Here is a 20551-nt window from a genome sequence, read left to right as displayed (position 1 = left end):
GTGACATAACTTTAAAGTCTGCAGCACCAGTTCTGTATCACAATGTTGAGGAAACAAATGATGTAAAATGATAATTATGGAAGGAATACTATGGTCGAAGAAATATTTTATTATTTTCCGTCTTTTGGACGAGGGGTTAAACCGAGGCCCTGCCTGCTCTCTCGGGTGGGTGTAAAATATTCCATGGCACTTTATGAAGCAGAGCAAGGAATTTCTTCCCAGTGTCCTGGGTAACATTAACCAACACCACCAAAAACAGTTTATCCGGCCATTTATTTCATTCCTGTTTATTGAATCTTGCTGTGCCTAAAGTGGCTGCCGCGTTTCCCTATTTTACAACAGTGACTACACTTCAAAAGTACTTCATTGGCTGTGAAGCACTTTGGGACGTCCTGAGGTCATGAAAAGCACTATAGCAATTCAAGTTTGTTTTCTCATTGTATTGTACCGTTTGATGCAGACAGTGGCCACGAATTTAATAGCGCTCAGAGGCCGGGTTTGGAGGCGGGTCCGCTGCCAAAATAGCAAAGATTGAGAGCGAGTAGGAAACCCGCTGTCAACTCGGCTCCACGGGAGTCTCCCAGGTGTCGGGTCTGTCAGCGGAGAACTGACCTGACACCAAGCGACGGGGGATACAATTCAGCTAGTTAAATGGCTTGTTAAGAGCTAATTTAAGACTATTTTACGCACTCCCCCATGGGTTACCTGCTGTTTGGGGATCACGCCAGCTCACCCTGATGTTTCTGATAAGCAGACAGCTGCAGAAGTGGTGTCAAGGATGCCATGTTGCAGATGGTGAGTTTCAGAGTGCAGAAAATGTTGGTTACTGCACTTTTTATACATATAGAGATTTCTTTAGCTACAAGTTTTTAGATCCAACTGTATTTCCAGCGCCACCTCATTGGGAGAATCTCTCACTTCTGTCATCACACCTGCAGCTGCCATCTATTGCAGCAACATCGGTGCGCTTGAAAAAATCAGACCTTGGTCCTCCGAATCCTTCCACGATCAGCCCCAACACCAACATCACCAGGCACACCAACATCACCAACCATCTCCGCCATCACCTGATGCTGCACTGGACACAGGTTATCATCCCTTGACAACATTGCTGGCCGGGAGGTCAGCGATGGCATCACCATGGCCAGATTTACTTCACTTGACGCTGTAAACCCTGGCTGCCACATGATGCGCCAGGTTGACACCATCCCACACCAGCAATGTGAAGCATCCCTTTAATATCCAAGCCATTCCACGCACACTCATCACTATAGCGGGGTTGGGGGGGGGGGGGGGGGAGTGGAGTTATGTCTCAACATTCTTGGAATTGTAAGACACTTCTCAATGTGCGCTCAGATCTGTCCAATAAGGGGCAGTGTTGGAAAAATAGATTTCGCTGTATGACAACACATTACCAGAAACTTCACATGGACATTGGCTAAACCTCTCAAGTGCCTACCCTTGTGTGTTGTTAGTTGGTATGCTTGCAGTAGGATGAGGGTGAGTGTGAGGGGCGGCTAGTGAGATGGGGAAGTGATAAAGTAGATAGAGAGGGCTGGGTGGAGGTGCAAGGTAAGTTGGTGTAAGGATGTGCAGGAGAAGGGAATGGAAAGCAGAGTGATGGGGATGTGTTGAATGGCACAGGAGGGTGAGTTTGATTGTGGCTTTGCAGTAATTAAAAAAAAAAAAATATTCGTTGATGGGATGTGGGCGTCGCTGGCTAGGCCTGCATTTAGTGCCCATCCCTAATTGCCCTTGAGAAGATGGTGGTGAGCCGCCTTCTTGAACCGCTGCAGTCCATATGGTGTAGGTACACCCACAATGCTGTTAGGAAGGGAGTTCCAGGATTTTGGCCCAGCGACAGTGAAGGAATGGCGATACAGGTCCAAGTCAGGATGGTGTGTGGCTTGGAGGGGAACTTGTAGGTGGTGATGTTCCCATGCGTCTGCTGCCCTTGTCCTTCTAAGTGGTAGAGGTTGCGGGTTTGGAAGGTGCTGTTGAAGGAGCTTTGGCGAGTTGCTGCAGTGCATCTTGTAGATGGTACACACTGCAGCCACAGTGCGCCGGTGGTGGAGGGAGTGAATGTTGAAGGTGGTGGATGGAGTGCCAATCAAGCGGGCTGCTTTATCCTGAATGGTGTCGAGCTTCTTGAATGTTGTTGGAGCTGCACTCATCCAGGCAAGTGGAGAGTATTCCATCACACTCCTGACTTGTGCCTTGTAGATGGTGGAAAGGCTTTGGGGAGTCAGGAGGTGAGACACTCGCCGCAGAATTCCCAGCCTCTGGCCTGCTCTTGTAGCCACAGTATTTATATGGCTGGTCCAGTTCAGTTTCTGATCAATGGTAACCCCCAGGATGTTGATAGTGGGGGATTCAGCGATGGTAATGCCATTGAATGTCAAGGGGAGATGGTTAGAGTCTCGCTTGTTGGAGATGGTCATTGCCTGGCACTTGTGTGGTGCGAATGTTACTTGCCACTTGTCAGCCCAAGTCTGAATGTTGTCCAGGTCTTGCTGCATATGGACACGGACTGCGTCAGTATCTGACGAGTCTCGAATGGCGCTGAACAGTGTGCAATCATCAGCGAACATCCCCACTTCTGACCTTATGATGGAGGGAAGGTCATTGATGAAACAGCTGAAGATTGTTTGGCCTAGGACACTGCCCTGAGGAACTCCTGCAGTGATGTCATGTGATTGAGATGAATGACCTCCAACAACCACAGCCAGCTTCCTTTGTGCTAGGTATGATTCCAACCAATGGAGAGTTTTCCCCTTGATTCCCATTGACTTCAGTTTTGCTCGGGCTCCTTGATGCCACACTCGATCAAATGCTGCATTGATGTCAAGGGCAGTCACTCTCACCTCACCTCTTGAGTTCAGCTCTTTTGTCCATGTTTGGACCAAGGCTGTAATGAGGTCAGGAGCTGAGTGGCCCTGGCGGAACTCAAACTGGGCGTCAGTTAGCAGGTTATTGCTGAGTAAGTGCCGCTTGATAGCACTGTCGACGACACCTTCCATCACTTTGCTGATGATTGAGAGTAGACTGATGGGACGGTAATTGGCCGGGTCGGATTTGTCCTGCTTTTTGTAGACAGGACATACCTGGGCAGTTTTCCACATTGCCGGGTAGATGCCAGTGTTGTAGCTGTACTGGAACAGCTTGGCTAGGGGCGCAGCTAGTTCTGGAGCACAAGTCTTCAGTACTATTGCCGGAATGTTGTCAGGGCCCATAGCCTTTGCAGTATCCAGTGTCTTCAGCCGTTTCTTGACATCACATGGAGTGAATTGAATGGGCTGAAGACTGGCATCTGTGATGCTGGGGACCTCAGGAGGAGGCCGAGATGGATCATCCACTCGGCACTTCTGGCTGAAGATAGTTGCAAATGCTTCAGCCTTGTCTTTTGCACTCGCGTGCTGGGCTCCACCATCATTGAGGATGGGGATATTTTTGGAGCCTCCTCTTCCTGTTAACTGTTTAATTGTCCACCACCACTCACGACTGGATGTGGCAGGACTGCAGAGCTTTGATTTGATCCGATGGTTGTGAGATCGCTTAGCTCTGTCTATCGCATGTTGCTTCCGTTGTTTGGCATGCAAGTAGTCCTGTGTTGTAGCCTCACCAGGTTGACACCTCAATTTTCGGTATGCCTGGTGCTGTTCCCGGCATGCTCTCCTGCACTCTTCATTAAACCAGGGTTGATCTCCTGGCTTGATGGTAATGGTAGATTGAGGGATATGCTGGGCCATGAGGTTACAGATTGTGGTTGAATACAATTCTGCTGCTGCTGATGGCCCACAGTGCCTCATGGATGCCCAGTTTTGAGTTGCCAGATCTGTTCGAAATCTGTCCCATTTAGCACGGTGGTAGTGCCACACAACACGGTGGAGGGTATCCTCAACATGAAGACGGGACTTCACCTCCACAAGGACTGTGCGGTGGTCACTTCCACCAATGCTGTCATGGACAGATGCATCTGCAACAGGTAGATTGGTGAGGACGAGATCAAGTAGGTTTTTCCCTCTTGTTGGTTCCCTCACCACCTGTTGCAGACCCAGTCTGGCAGCTATGTCCTTTAGGACTCGGCCAGCTCGGTCAGTTGTGGTGCTACCGAGCCACTCTTGGTGATGGACATTGAAGTCCCCCACCCAGAGGACATTTTGTGCCCTTGCTACTCTCAGTGCTTCTTCCAATTGGTGTTCAACATGAAGGAGTACTGATTCATCAGCTGAGGGAGGGCGGTAGGTGGTAATTAGCAGGAGGTTTCCTTGCCCATGTTTGACTTGATGCAATGAGACCTCATGGGGTCCTGAGTCAATGTTGAGGACTCCCAGGGCTACTCCCTCCCGACTGTATACCACGGTGCCACCACCTCTGGTGGGTCTGTCCTGCCGGTGGGACAGGACATACCCAGGGCTGGTGATGGTTGTGTCTGGGACATTGGTTGTAAGGTATGATTTGGTAATTATGACTATGTCAGGCTGTTGCTTGACTAGTCTGTGGGACAGCTCTCCCAATTTTGGCACAAGCCCCCAGATGTTGGTAAGGAGGACTTTGCAGGGTCAACAGGGCTGGGTTTGCCGTTGTCGTTGTCGTTTCCGGTGCTGAGGTCGATGCCGGGTGGTCCATCCGGTTTTATTCTTATTGTTTTTCATAGTGGTAATGTTTCGTGATCCATTGAAAGGTTGGCGCCACTGCAGCCAGGGACCCCTGACGGCATCCCTGCTTTTACCCTCCTGTGCAATATGCAACCAGGATGCATTGGTGTCCTGGGGAGGTCTCTTCCACCCTTGGAAGGGAAGAGAACCTCCCTGCGTGCTGTGACTCCCTCCATAAGCATATGGAGGGAGTCATTGGAGAGCCTGGGTGCAAGCGTTCACCTTTGTGCAGTGCTTGTCAGAGTTTGCAGCACCTCAATGCTATCAAACACTGACAGAAGAACTGTCAAACTCCATGTGGACGTGGTCCCTTTAAGGTAACCGGCTGATGACGCGTCATCAAATGACATCATCAGACCCGCTTCCTTTTAATTGGCCAGGAAGCCCACAGGGCGGGCTTAACAAGGCCAATCAAGGGAAAATCATGTTTATAGAGCGGCTGCAGCTGGGAGCGGGACCGGAAACCGGAAACTAGCTCCCCCGCCCCCATCCCGCATCCTCCATTAAATTCGCGGCCAGCACATTTCATAGATGAAAGAACAAGTGTTATTTAAAAGTTGCAAAGAAAGGCCTTTCAGTGATAGGACCTGTATTAGTGCAATGGGCAGACTTCAGGCTGAATAATACTTAGGAACATAGGAACATGAGTAGGCCATTGAGCCCCTTGAACTTGTTCTGCCATTCAATGAGATCACAGAATCACAGAAACCCCACAGTGCAGATAGAGGCCATTTCGGCCCATCGAGCCTGCACCGACACATGTCCCACCCGATCCCTGTAACCCCTACACCAACACATATCCCACCCTATCCCCGTATTTAATCCCCCTAACACTAAGGGTCAATTTATCATAGCCAATCAACCTAACCCGCACATCTTTGGACTGTGGGAGGAAACCGGAGCACCCAGAGAAAACCCACGCAAACACGGGGAGAATGTGCAAACTCCACACAGACAGTCACTCGAGGCCGGATTCGAACCCGGGTCCCTGGCGCTGTGAGGCAACAGTGCTAACCACTATGCCACCATGGCTGATCTGCGACATAACTCCATATACCTGCCTTTGGCCCATATCCCTTAATTCCTTTGGTTAACAAAAAGCATCAATCTCAGATTTAAAATTAACAAATGATCTAGCATCAAATGCCATTTGCGGAAGAGAGTTCCAAACTACCACCGCCCTTTGTGTGTAGAAGTGTTTCCTAATTTCACTCCTGAAAGGTCTGGCTCTAATTTTTAGACTATGCCCCCTAGTCCTAGAATCCCCAACCAGGGGAAATAGTTTTTCTCTATCTACCCTATCTGTTCCCCTTAATATCTTGAAAACTTCGATCTGATACCCTAGAATTTAGAAGGTTAATAGGTGATCATTCTGGTAAACCTACGCTGCACTCCCTCCAAGGCCAATACAGGTTGAGCGTCCCGAATCCGGCAACCTCGGGACCGAGGCCGAGCCGGTTTTCGGGTTTTTCCAGACTTCGGAACGTGTTTCTGATGTCCGAAGTCCGGAAACGCCCAAGCCCAGGTTGCGATATTTCCGGACTTCGGACATCAGAAACACGTGCCGAGTCCGGAAATGCCTGGGCCCAGGCTGCACTTTTGGTAAGCTTCCCTCAGGGTGTCCGGATTCCGGAACATTTTACGGATTCCGGACCCCTGCCACCGAACGTCATGGAGTCCGGATTCTGGAACGTTCTGGACTCCGGAACTCCGGATTTGGGACGCTCAACCTGTATATCCTTTCTAAGGTGTGGTGCCCAGAGCCGCCCACAGTACTCCAGGTGTGGTCTAACCAGGGCTTTGTACAGCTGCAGCATAACTTCTACCCCCTTGTATTCTAGTCCTCTAGATATAAAGGCCAGCATTCCATTGGCCTTTTTGATTATTATCTGTACCTGTTCATGACATTTTAATGATCTATGTACCTGGACCCCCCAAGTCTCTTTGGACCTCCATTGTTTTTAGCTTTTCACCATTTAGAAAGTACCCTGTTCTCTCCTTTTTAGGTCCAAAGTGGATGACCTCACATTTGCCTACATTGAAATTCATTTGCCACTGTTTTGCCCATTCACTTAATCTATTGATATCCCTTTGTAATTTTATGCTTTCATCTACGGGGCCGCCTAACTTTGCATCATTGGCAAATTTGGATATATGACTTTCTATGCCATCATCTAAGTTGTTAATAAATATTGTGAATAGTTGAGGTCCAACACAGATCCCTGCGGGTCGCCACTAGTCACATCCTGCCAATTTGAGTGCCTACCCATTATCCCTACTCTCTGGGGGGGGAAATCGGTTGCTTTGCGCCTCCCATTAGTGCCTCTTGAGTGCCGGGCTCCTTTGCCGGCACCCCGCTCCCCGGTGGTCCAGCAGGGCCCCGGTGCGCGCTGCACTAGGCCCCGCCCCTTTAATCAGGGGAAGGAGGCCTGTAGTACCGCGGCGCTACGTGCCAACGTGCGTGGCGCTGCTGCACGTAGCGCCGCGATATTCAATGGGAGCGCCCCAAGAGGGAGGGGGAGCGCTTCCAGTAGCGCCCCACCTCCTGCTTGGGGCACTACCATTGCGTTTTGGGCGCGGGGGCATTAGCTTTTTTGGGGCACTAGAAGTAGCGCCCTGGCGAAGCTATCGCCCCAAATGGGGCGCGAGCCAATTTTCCCCCCTCTGTCTCCTTCCGCTCAGCCAATTTCCTAACCAGGTCAATAACTTGCCTTCAATTGGCTTTTACCTTAGTTAACAGTCTCTTGTGTGGGACTTTATCAAATGCCTTCTGGAAGTCCATATAAATAACATCCATAGACATTCTCCTGTCCACTACTTTAGTCACCTCCTCAAAAAATTCAATCAGGTTTGTCAGGCATAACCTACCTTTCACAAATCCATGCTGGATCAACTGAAAAATTTCGAGGTGTTCAGTCACCCTATGCTTAATTATAGACTCTAGTAATTGCCTGATACTGGGGTAAAGATACCGACCATCAAGACAAGCAGTGTTACTGCAGAAAACAGCACGTGCTGAAAGAACTTTCCGAGCGAATTCTGTCCACTTTCAGTGCCTTCCAGCAGTTCTAGCTTCTAAGCATCTTATCTGCTGCCTTACCTGTTGTATGAAGGAAGTTATTGATCTAGCACTTCCCAGTCAACTAAATGATCTCCAGCAAGTTAGCCCAGAACTTCTTATCTTGTTTATTTCCTTCCAAGTAGAATGGGCTCTTCATTGTAGCACTGCCCTATACCGAGGTTATTGCTTGTGATGAGGGTAACCCTAAGCAACAGTCTTCATTCTTGAAAAGAAACTTCTTAGAGGGGACCTTAAAGATACTTACCTGAATACAGAAAATGAGCCCAAAACATGGGCCAGAAATTCGGGTCGGAGTCTTCCCGCGGGTGCAAGCCCCCGACCTGCACTTACCTAGCGCGCCGGCCGTTGAGCTGTGGGCCCGCATGGGATTCTGATCCTGGGCCTCCTCCAGCTGCCGGCGCGCAGTGCTCGCGTATCCCAGGGACGTAGTTAGTTCAAAGCGTCCCCTGGGATCACGTGGGCCATGGAGAGCCAATCGTAGCAGGGAATCTCTATTCATAAATTTGACAGGAAGACCTGTCAAATCTATGAATAGAGATTGGCCCCAAAACATAACTAAAACTTCAAATAATTTTTTTTTTTTTAAATCATATTTTTAAAATAACTATAAATTACATAAAATAACTATTTTAAACAATAATTTAAATTTTTGAAAATATTAATTAGTTTTTAACGGGGCTAAAAATAAACTTACCTTTCTTTAAAGTATTTAAAAATAATAAACCTGTGGAAAAAATGTTTTTATTTTTACTTAATTCACCACTTACCTTGTTAAAAGCAGGCCTTGCGACTGCTTTTTAAACGCGTAGCTGCTGGAGACTTACCCTCCCGGAAAAACCTGTATAAAAAACGGAAGTTCCAGGCGTACGCGCTGCCTCTACGGAAGTTCCGGTTTCCCGCGCCTGTGCAGTGCATGCACGAAACCGACACTTTCGTTGGCCCTACGCGTGAGTACCCAGCGCGTGCTCACCCATGGGGACCCGAATTTCTGGCCAGTACTACTTCCATGTATGCTAAGAAGGGTTGTATCGATATTGCACATTTAAAAATTGGGAAGATGATAGGCTTGGTAATCTGGAAGAATCCATTCAAATGGGCTTTCTCTGAACCCATCTTAACATCTTGTAGCAGGTAACCTGTGTTTTAAAAGAAATTCAAGCATAGTATTCTTTTTAAATGTTACTTCTGTCTTGCCAAATCCATCAATAGAGAGTCTGTATTGTGTTCGTTTTCTTACTCAATAAGAGTGAGTAATTGGTGAGTAATGTAAGCTCCGAGGAGCTGATTGAGTGTAAATAATAATGGAACGCTGCATAAAAGAATCCTGAATCCGTGAGGTCATATTGTACAGGCATGTTCTTTTCAAAGACCATACGGAGCAGGGAAATAGGCAGGTTATCGTGCTTCAGGTCTCATTTCCTCTGGTAGTGTTAACACATTCCTGTAAGATTGCTTTGCCTGCTATTTGGTGGTTCTAGGTAAATGGACCCAGATGCAGGATATCTCCAGAACATAACTTTACTTGCATGTTTTTCAGGAAACAATGAACCATGTTCATGATCCTGGGTGGAAACACATTTGCTATAGCCTGTGTCTTGTTGGAGTCCGCTTTCTACATTTTTCCCCTTTTTGGTCTCTGGTAAACTTGTTCCTCGGTTTTCGGGCAATTATTTTACTGAGGAGCAGCCACTGCTGCCACTGTAATGCATGATAGGTTCCTTATGAATGGACTCTATAGGATATCTCCAGACGATCTTGTCCGTATGTGCACAGTGCAGTGGCCCAATACACCAGCCCCACCATTGGCCTCTCTACTGCCATCCTCTGTCCGTCCTTTAACCTGCTACTTTATTCTGCTCCATCACAATTGAACATTTTGGAGAAAATGGAAATAAAGTGCAACCAATTTAGTTCCCTACATTAATGTTTTGACCCTGGTATTTCCCCCTTCCGTGACAGTGTATGACGTGTGTCTTCTAGAGCTTATCTTGGTGCTCGTTCTAAGTGCTGTCCCAGTGGGAGGAGTAAGTAGGGGTGTTGGCTGTTGGGTTCAGTATTAATTGGTCCTGTATGTCCTTGTACTGGGTTGTGGGCTGGCAGCCAAGCCCGATGTTGCGGTGATTGCCCAGCCCTGCTTGCTTCCTGGCACATCGTCTGCCATTTGAAGGCTGGGCTGGAGGAAGTGGATTTTGGTTTGTGTCCAGAGGCAGCCGCAGCATCCATGCCGTCTCCAGACAGGCACCCAATTGCTGGGGGACTCATTTAGTGGGAGTAGACCGCGAAGCAACTATGAGGTCCAGTTTCCAGGACTCGCTCCAGCAACTTTTCAAATGTAACATCTGAAAATGGGCGGGTCCATTCTTTCCACTTCTTTCCTTCATGACATTGGGGGAGTTCAGGCAACGAGTTTGGCCTTGGCCATGCCACAAGCTACTTCCTGTCCCTGCATCAGTGAGCTCCCAGTGCCACCTGTCTCTACAATCTGGGCCGGAAGTTTGCAGGGAATATCCTAGTGGATCATCATCGAAGATTCTACGAGGTTGGGAAGCACAATGCTGGCTGGGATCCCATCTTGCTGTCTCAACACGTGACTGGAAAATGGGTCCTGTGAGCATACCCCTCGTAACCTGCTGTAAAAGGATGTTTCCCCTGGCTGGGGGGGTCTAGAATGAGGGGTCACAGTCTCAGGATACGGGGTAGGACTTTTAGGACTGAGATGAGGAGAAATTTCTTCACTCAGAGGCTGGTGAACCTGTGGAATTCTCTACCACAGAAGGCTGTGGAGACCAAGTCACTGAATATATTTAAGAAGGAGATAGATAGATTTCTAGACACAAACGACATCAAGGGGCATGGGGAGAGAGCGGGAATATGGTATTGAGATAGAGGATCAGACATGATCATATTGAATGGCGGAGCAGGCTCGAAGGGCCGAATGGCCTACGCCTGCTCCTATTTTTCTATGTTTCTATGTCTCTAAAACCTTTAGCCTTTGGCCTGTTTCCTTGCCTTGTGTTTTAGGACTGCTACCTTCCAGGTTCTTAATATCTGGACAGATCCCAACACACGTGATAACTACTGGCGCCAGGCAGACCTGAGCCTGGAAACTTGCATCATCTTGTAACTTGCTCACACCTTGCACCATCCACTCTTCGAAGCCTGGATTCCTGTGCATTTCTCAGCCAGCTCCCCGCTCCCTGACCGACCCACTCTGCTGCACTGTTGGGGACAAAGCCTTCAACAATCAGAACCCTACACTCTCCCGCTGCAAATCTTCTCAAAATCTACCCCTTTGGCCATATCTTCACCCACCTCTCCGAAACTATTCCTCCCAGTCCCTGCTTGATCTCCCTTCCACCCCTTCCCCTTAGTGAAGTGCCCGGGGACGTTTCACTACATTAAAGGAGCTCTATAAGTGCAAGTTGTTGCAGTTCCGTATGATGATAGATGAACATCTGCTTTGAATGCAAAAAGCTATAATACTTGCTTTAATAATCCTGAAAGCACAAAATTCCAAGTCTGGAAGATATTGTAAGGGCAGCTGCCATATATTTTTGAAATTAAATCAAAAATCCGGTACATAAAATAATGAAAGTTTGGTGTTTTAGGCGGGCCCTCAGTCATATGGCCTCATTAAGGAAGAGGTTTTCCCCATGTTGTGTCAAGGCAAAGAGACCTGGGTCCCTTTAGCCAAGCACTCCACGGAGCTGACTTTACTGGAAATACTGAGTGTTCGAAAGTACACAGGGCAGGTTTGCGCTTCAGGAGACTGCATGGCATCTCGTGGTTTAGAGCTTTCCCGTGTTTCCATCAATCAGCTGCAAATTTAGACGCTGCATAATGTTTACCTTCTTGTCCAAGTTCCAGTTTGGAAAATGTGCCGCCTTTTTGGCACAAAACCGTCTTACTAAAACCACAAACTGTAATAGTCAGTCAGACTGTTCAAAATAAAACCCTAATAAAATTTTAATTGCAAAGAAGAATTCCAATGGAGTCAAATCTTTTAAGACTTTAGTTGATCCAAACAGCAGTTGTTAAGAAGACAGTTTAGGCTTTGGCCGGCAGAACAAGTCTTCTACACAATACAGGCCAAAGGGACTCAATGTTTAACAATATGCAGACATTGTGGAAAATCTATTATTGACTGAAATGGCCTTTGCTTTGATTTATCGCTTGATTACGTGGCTTCTCCTCAAAATGAAGAATTATCAAAATCAATCTGCATTGCTATTTATTTTGTCCCTAATTTGGTTCCGTCCCTCCCTTCCTCCCCCCCCCCCCCCCCCCCCCCGCTTCCTGAAGTTGGTGGCTCCTGCTGGTGAATGGTTATATGGGCAGCAACTCTAGTCCGGGCCTCTTGCGCTAGCAGCCATTCTCCATTTGTGCACCTAGACTGTGAGCGATGATGGAGGGGTTGCAATCAGCAACTTAAAGTTAGTCCACCATCCCCCCCCCCCCGAAAACCGTGCGTCAAGCGCCAGAGATTGCCCAACATGCCGCTTCCTATCCTAATGGCAGCACAGTTGCGCCCTGAATCCTTCCCCACCACTACTGAGAGAGCGCTACGTAAACTTGTATGTAGATGCGCGCACCACATATGCTCTCTTGCGTACTGGCCAATAGGCTGTTCAACAATGGGGGGTTCTAGACCATCAAAGCCGCGTTCGATCCTGTCTTCACCCAATCAGGAATCAAATCTGAGGCCTTGCCGATCATTACGACTTAGTAGCAGATCAGTTGGTGCATTTTCCCTTTGAGCCGCATTAATTGTTGCTAATTATGAAAGGCAAAGGGAGAAAAATGGACAAACTATTTTTGTTTCATAACGAATTACACTCTGCACAAATGAGTAAAGTGTGTGGTAACGGCACCAGTTACATTTGCATCAGTCACTTTGCATACCTCTGATCGGGATGTGTGAAATTCAGCAAGTGTTACCGGGAACACTTTTAGCTTTGGTGTCTCAGTTGAGTACTTCCTAATCTACTGATCGTGCTCGCTACCTCAGGACTTGGGTATACAGGGCATGCTATCAAAATTTGCAGTGGGCACAAGAAAAGGGAGTGTAGTTATTTATGAAGAAGACTTGGTGACTTCAGATGAAGATGAAGATAATAAAATGAGCTGAATGGATGGTGGTAGTAACTACCAGGCAAGTTATTAGAGCCACTCAACAGGCACAAATTTGTAAAAAGGTAAAAAATTTGTCGTGTCTGACAAATTTAATATATTTCTTTGAGTAAAAAAAGAGTGTATCAATAAGGAAAAAAAGACTTGCTTTTATATAGCGCCTTTCACGACCTCAGGTCGTCCTAAAGCGCTTTACAGCCAATGAAGTACTTTTTGAAGTGTAGCCACTGTTGTAATGTAGGAAACGCAGCAGCCAATTTGCGCATAGCAAGCTCCCACAAACAGCAATGTGATAATGACCAGGTAATCTGCTTTTTAGTGATGTTGGTTGAGGGATAAATATCATGGAGAATTCCCCTGCTCTTCTTCGAAATAGAGCCGTGGGATCTTTCGCATCCACCCAAATGCCGTGGATGTTGCATATGTGAATGTTCAAAAGGCGATTGATAAAGTGTTGCACGGGGACTTACGGATAAATTTAAGATGCAGTAAATGAGATGTGGCAGCTTGGTTAGGAATTTGTCTAAAGGATAGAAAGAAAAGAGGAGTGGTTAATGGATGCTGTTCAGACTCAAGGCATTGAAACAGTGGTGTCGCTCAGGGGTCGGTGTTGGGACTGTTGCTCTTCTCAATATGTGTAAATGATCTGGTCTTGGGTATACAGGGCACACTATCAAAATCTGCAGTGGGCACAAGAAAAAGGAGTGTAGTTATTTATGAAGAATACTCAGTGACTTCAGATGAAGATGAAGATAATGGCCCAGAACTTGGTGTCGGGGGCTTGCCGCGCGTGCAAGCCCCCGATCTGCACTCACCCTGCGCGCTGACATCTGAAGCCCGGGCCTGCTTGCATTTCCTGTCACAGGCCCGGTTCAGATGTCAGCGCGCAGTGCTTACCTGATCCAGCGGCGTAGTTAGTGCGATGTGCTGGCTGGGATCAGGTGAGCACTGTACAACCAATCAGGGGAGGGGAAGGTTCATTCATGAGTTTGAGAGTAAGAACTGTCAAACTCATGAAAACTACGGGGGCCCAAAACACTATTTAAACTTTAAATAAAAATGTAAAAAACATCCCAATCATTAAATTAAGTATAAATACGATTAAAAAAATAATTTAAACAATAATTTTTTTTTTTTGAAATTTTTTTTTTTTAAATAAAAAGTGTCTAAAACTAAACTTACCTTATTGTAGATTCTTTAAAATAATAAACCTGTGGGGGGAAAAAATTCTAAATTGCACTAAAACACCACTTACCTGTAAAAATAAATACTTACGTGTGCTTTTTACAAGCGTAAAGACCGGAGGCCTTTAGACATGCGCAAATCCCCCAAAACAGAGGAAATCCAAGACGCACGCGCTGCCCCCTACAGCGCACGCGCTAGCCTCTTCAACTCTTAGGTTAGAGGAGAGGAAATGCCGGTTTTCAGCGCATGCGCTGTGCATGCTGAAAACCGGCATTTCCTCCGGCCAGACGTGTGAGTACCCCTTCCGTACTCACGCGTTTGGGGAGGAATTACTGCCCCATTAAAATGAGCTGAAAGATGTCAGATGAAATTGAATGCGGAGAAATGTGAGCTGGCACATTTTGCGAGTAAAAATAAGGAGAGGAAATACATACAAAATGGTAAAAGTTTAAAAGCCGAGACTCAAGGGTTCAACTACACAAATTTTTACCAGCAAGAACTAAAGCTGTAAAATCCTGTTTGAGGTTCCATCTAATAAATAGGAGTAGAGAGTACAAAATCAAAGAGATAATGCTAAGCCTATAAATCATTGGTTAGCTTGTCGTTCGAATATTGTGTCCAGTTTTGGGGGCCTTATTTTAGAAAGGATGTAAAAGCCATGCAGAGAGTACAGAAGAAAATGATTGAGATGGTGATTGGACAAAAGGCTTTAGTTATGAGGACGGACCAGAGAAAACCATGGCTCCTTTAAGTAGAACGGAGATGATTAGGAGGAGATCTGACAGGTGTTCAAAGTTATGAGCGGTTTAAATATTATAAATCGGGAAAAACTATTTCCACTGGTAAATGAGTTGATTAAAAGAAGGCATCAATTCATCAAAAGAACAAAGGGAGAGGTTAGGAGAATTTTTATGTTTTATACACCGAATTGTTAGGACATGGATTGCCCTGTCAGGAAAAGAGTTCATAATAGCTGGTAAAAGGGAAGTAGATAAATATTTGAATAAAGAAAGATAAAAGGGTATGAGGATCGGACAGGGAATGGGATTAAATGGATAACCCTTTCAGAGAGCCAGCATGGAACCGATGGGCCAAAGGGCCTCTTCCTGTACTCTAAAATGATGTGATTCTTTGTCGAATAAACATTTATTTTGAAACCAGTTTTATTGATGACCTTTCAGAATTAAAAATAAATAAACACAGAACATATTACTGGGATCGATGCATATACCTTTTTGGTCCACTACTTCTCTCCTGAAGGTGGAAAATAAATGCTGAGATACAGTTTGGGCCAGCCCACCTTTAGTTCTGTCATGTGCCCAGTCATGCATCAGTCCTGATAGACAGTGCATGTCAGTGGGATATTTTACCTCAGGAATCTTCACAACCAATCCTCCTTCTTATTTTGATCAATCCAAATCAACTCAACTTTTTGCTAGGAAGCTTTTCCAAAGTCTCGCATTTGGTCCCAGTTATAATCTTTAATTCTCTGTAACTGCATCAAAAACACTGCCTCTATATAGATATGTTAATGTGAAAAATCTGTACTGTTTTCCAGTACTAACCTTTTTAATGTTCTTTTTATTTCAGTGGGCACCACCATGCCTGAACAGGTAGGTTACAAATCTGTGTTCATATGACTATAATATGAATGATTGGAATTGCAGGTTGTTCAATATAAATGTTTATAAGAATATAAGAAATAGGAGCAGGAGTAGACCATTCGGCCCTTCGAGCCTGCTCCACCATTCAATAAGATCATGGCTGATCCTTTACCTCAACTCCACATTCCCGCCCTATCCCCATATCCCTTGATTCCCTTAGTATCCAAAAATCTATCAATCTCTGTCTTGAATATACTCAACGACTGAGCCTCCAGAGCCCTCTGGGGTAGAGAATTCCAAAGCTTCACAACCCTCTGAGTGAAGAAATTTCTCCTCATCTCAGTCCTAAATGGCCGACCCCTTATTCCGAGACTGAGAATTTTTAAAATTGAATTCAAACTCTCAGACTGCCACGGTGGGATTTGATTTCATTTTCCTCTCAATTATTAGTCCAGGCCTCTAGATTACTAGCCCAGTAATATAACCACTACACTACTGTACCCTGCTGTAAATGAGTCATGAATGCTGAGCATGTAGTACAGGCGTGGAGAGCTGTCTAGTGTTTTCGAGAGAGAAGGTGCCAGAGGTGATCTTGATGCACCCAGTGGCAACATGTCCCACAGATGGGCTAAGGTTTACATCCATCCACCAGACTGATAGTGGGAGGCCCAGGGGAGTGAGTGGATGGGAGTCTTGTGGACAGGCATTACAGAAGAAAGCTCAGTCTCACCTCTCTTAGTGCTTTAGCTATGAAGATTGAAGTAGGGAACTGCCGTGGCGGTTGTACCTCAGAGAAATGTGTCTATTTTTTCCTGAACCATTCAGGAATACCGAACTGATAAAGTTCTGACACAAGTCAACATTGAACCAGTCAGAAAACTGGCATGTGACACAAAACATTACCATAATTAGATCGATTCTTTACATACACTAAAATAACCGCTGCAAATTAAAGCAGAACAACTGTAGCTGTTGGTTTATTTTGTAAATGCTGATGGCAAATGTTTGAAATGTTCTCTGGTTTCTTCTTGAATCCCAGGATAATCTGTATCCTGACAGTATGCCATCTTATTAAATAAAAACACGGGCTCTCTTCAACCACATAGCAAATTAATACTCTTCAGTTCAGACATGCTAATTTGATAACTCTGGATTGCAGAGTGGAAATGTCCAAACCAATCCCCATTACAAACCCTGTGGGTGATTTTTGTGGCCTATGCAGTTTATACACTCCCAGCCTGCACTTCAGCTTGGCTTTTATAGATCTGCTGCATCCAGCCTGCCCTTACACCACTGCCATTGCACCAGCATATCCATTGACCAGGGAGTGCTGATGCTGTGCCCCAAACTCACCCAGCTTCCCGAGTCCTGATGCTGTTCCTCTAACTCCCTACCTGAATCCCGATGCTGTGCCCCTAACTCCCACCTGAATCCCGATGCTGTGCCCCGAACTCCCTACCTGAATCCCGATGCTGTGCCCCTAACTCCCCACCTGAATCCCGATGCTGTGCCCCTAACTCCCACCTGAATCCCGATGCTGTGCCCCTAACTCCCTACCTGAATCCCAATGCTGTGCCCCTAACTCCCCACCTGAATCCTGATGCTGTGCCCCTAACTCCCCACCTGAATCCCAATGCTGTGCCCCTAACTCCCACCTGAATCCCGATGCTGTGCCCCTAACTCCCTACCTGAATCCCGATGCTGTGCCCCTAATTCCCACCTGAATCCCGATGCTGTGCCCCTAACTCCCCACCTGAATCCCGATGCTGTGCCCCTAATTCCCACCTGAATCCCGATGCTGTGCCCCTAACTCCCTACCTGAATCCCGATGCTGTGCCCCTAACTCCCCACCTGAATCCCGATGCTGTGCCCCTAATTCCCACCTGAATCCCGATGCTGTGCCCCTAATTCCCACCTGAATCCCGATGCTGTTCCCCTAACTCCCCACCTGAATCCCGATGCTGTGCCCCTAACTCCCACTTGAATCCAGATGCTGTGCCCCTAACTCCCTACCTGAATCCCGATGCTGTGCCCCTAACTCCCACTTGAATCCAGATGCTGTGCCCCTAACTCCCCACCTGAATCCCGATGCTGTGCCCCTAACTCCCCACCTGAATCCCGATGCTGTGCCCCTAACTCCCACTTGAATCCAGATGCTGTGCCCCTAACTCCCCACCTGAATCCCGATGCTGTGCCCCTAACTCCCTACCTGAATCCCGATGCTGTGCCCCTAACTCCCTACCTGAATCCCGATGCTGTGCCCCTAACTCCCACTTGAATCCAGATGCTGTGCCCCTAACTCCCCACCTGAATCCCAATGCTGTGCCCCTAACTCCCCACCTGAATCCCAATGCTATGCCCCTAACTCCCACCTGAATCCCGATTCTGTTCCTCTAACTCCCACCTGAATCCCGATGCTGTGCCCCTAACTCCCCACCTGAATCCCGATGCTGTGCCCCTAACTCCCACTTGAATCCAGATGCTGTGCCCCTAACTCCCCACCTGAATCCCAATGCTGTGCCCCTAACTCCCCACCTGAATCCCAATGCTATGCCCCTAACTCCCACCTGAATCCCGATTCTGTTCCTCTAACTCCCACCTGAATCCCGATGCTGTGCCCCTAACTCCCACTTGAATCCCGATGCTGTGCCCCTAACTCCCACTTGAATCCCGATGCTGTGCCCCTAACTCCCACTTGAATCCCGATGCCATGCCCCTAACTCCCACTTGAATCCCGATGCTGTGCTCCTAACTCCCACCTGAATCCCGATGCTGTGCCCCTAACTCCCACTTGAATCCCGATGCTGTGCCCCTAACTCCCCACCTGAATCCCGATTCTGTTCCTCTAACTCCCACCTGAATCCCGATGCTGTGCCCCTAACTCCCACTTGAATCCCGATGCTGTGCCCCTAACTCCCACTTGAATCCCGATGCTGTGCTCCTAACTCCCACCTGAATCCCGATGCTGTGCCCCTAACTCCCACTTGAATCCCGATGCTATGCCCCTAACTCCCACCTGAATCCCGATTCTGTTCCTCTAACTCCCACCTGAATCCCGATGCTGTGCCCCTAACTCCCACTTGAATCCCGATGCTGTGCTCCTAACTCACCTCAATCCCAAACAGGAGGGACATAAAAACGGAAGATTAAGAAGGGAAAAGAAAATGAAGAAGATGTAAGAGTAAAATAAAAACAGAGACAGAGAGTGAGGAGCGAGGTAGAAATGTGGAGAGAGATATGATCAAATGAGGGGAAAGAGATAGATAGAAATGAAGGAGGGAATAGAGGGAGACTGGTGAAGGAGGGAGAGAGGCAGAAGTGAAGGAGGAGAAAGACAGCAACAGTGAAGGGCGGAAGAGAGAGAGCAAGAGACAGAAGTGAAGGAAAGGAGAGAGACAGAAGTGAAGAACGGGAAAGAAGGAGGTAGAAATTAAGGAAGGGAGAGTGGCAGAAATGAAGAAGGGAAGAAAGACAGAAGTGAAGAGAGCAAGGCAACTATGAAGGAGGGGGTGAGAGAAAAATGAAGGCAGAGAGAGACAAAAGTGTAATTTAGGCGAGACAGAAGTGCAGGAGGGGACAGACCCAGGACAAACGAAAGGGCCGAGAGCGAGAGATGGACAACAGTTAATCGGAGGAGACAGAAAATGAAAGCAGGACAGAAGTGAAGGAGTTGTAACTGCCATGGTCTGAGGACTCCAAAAAATATAAAACAGATTGGGACATGAAAGTAGCATTTAATTGTGGTTCTGCCTGACGTAAAAGTGGTTTAATCAGATATGGTAACCAGTGGTTGTGTCAGGGATCCAGCTCATTACAACAAAATGGCTGAGGTTCAGCACTAATGTTTCAGCAAAAAGTGTCTGTCCTTAAAATTAAATAAAATGTCATCTTTTCATTGAATTTAGGAACTTGAAAAAGACAAGCATATTGTGGACTCTGGTCTGCCCCAGCTATCTCCTAGTATTACCACCATACAGATAGACTCTGGCTTCCCTGGTATGTTCTCTTTATATCACAACCGACTATCACTATACATTTATTTTTTTCTTTCTGTGTGCAGCTGTAGCAATAGCGGATATAACCGAGGCTCTATTTCTGATTTGTTGCATGCACGTAACTGTTTACTGTGTCTGTTGCTGTATTTCAGTTAGGCGTTGATCTGCCTTTTGACCCTGCCAGGGCTTTGAAAATAACTTGCATTCCTCCTTTTGAATTTGAAAGAGCTACTAGTTCAAATAATTACCAAATTTTAACAAGCCAAGCTGAGCATGAAAGTTTCTTTCTGTTGCGCTTCTCCAAACTCTCTTCTCCTACATCTACTCTATCTGCTACTGGGAGGACAGCACAGTCCAGCCCAAGGCTATTGTGAGTGCTACCAACAGCTGCCCTTGGTCATCCTGCCCTTGGTCATCCTGCCCTTGGTCATCCTGTCCTTGGTCATCCTGTCCTTGGTCATCCTGTCCTTGGTCATCCTGCAGTTGGTCATCCTGCAGTTGGTCATCCTGTCCTTGGTCATCCTGCAGTTGGTCATCCTGCTTCTGGTCATCCTGTCCTTGGTCATCCTGCCCTTGGTCATCCTGCCCTTGGTCATCCTGTCCTTGGTCATCCTGTCCTTGGTCATCCTGCAGTTGGTCATCCTGCCCTTGGTCATCCTGCCCTTGGTCATCCTGCCCTTGGTCATCCTCCAGTTGGTCATCCTGCCCTTGGTCATCCTGCCCTTGGTCATCCTGCAGTTGGTCATCCTGTCCTTGGTCATCCTGTCCTTGGTCATCCTGCAGTTGGTCATCCTGTCCTTGGTCATCCTGTCCTTGGTCATCCTGCAGTTGGTCATCCTGTCCTTGGTCATCCTGCAGTTGGTCATCCTGTCCTTGGTCATCCTGCAGTTGGTCATT

At 47.1% G+C, this 20551-nt stretch overlaps 1 protein-coding gene across 1 annotated transcript in view; it reads left to right on the top strand.

Moving 5' to 3' along the window:
• ltbp1 (latent transforming growth factor beta binding protein 1) overlaps positions 1 to 20551 on the top strand; it is a 580062-nt gene that overhangs the window by 377415 nt on the left and 182096 nt on the right. The window contains 2 exon segments of the mRNA XM_085980097.1: positions 15646 to 15668; positions 19565 to 19655. Coding sequence (XP_085836223.1) covers positions 15646 to 15668; positions 19565 to 19655 — 114 coding nt within the window.

The sequence above is a fragment of the Somniosus microcephalus genome, chromosome 3 (genome assembly GCF_052327205.1).
Source record: "Somniosus microcephalus isolate GS21.2 chromosome 3, FLI_Smic_1.0, whole genome shotgun sequence".
Taxonomy (NCBI): domain Eukaryota; kingdom Metazoa; phylum Chordata; class Chondrichthyes; order Squaliformes; family Somniosidae; genus Somniosus; species Somniosus microcephalus.
The sequence above is the reverse complement of the archived record's forward strand: the minus strand, read 5'-3'. Positions and strand labels throughout refer to the sequence as shown.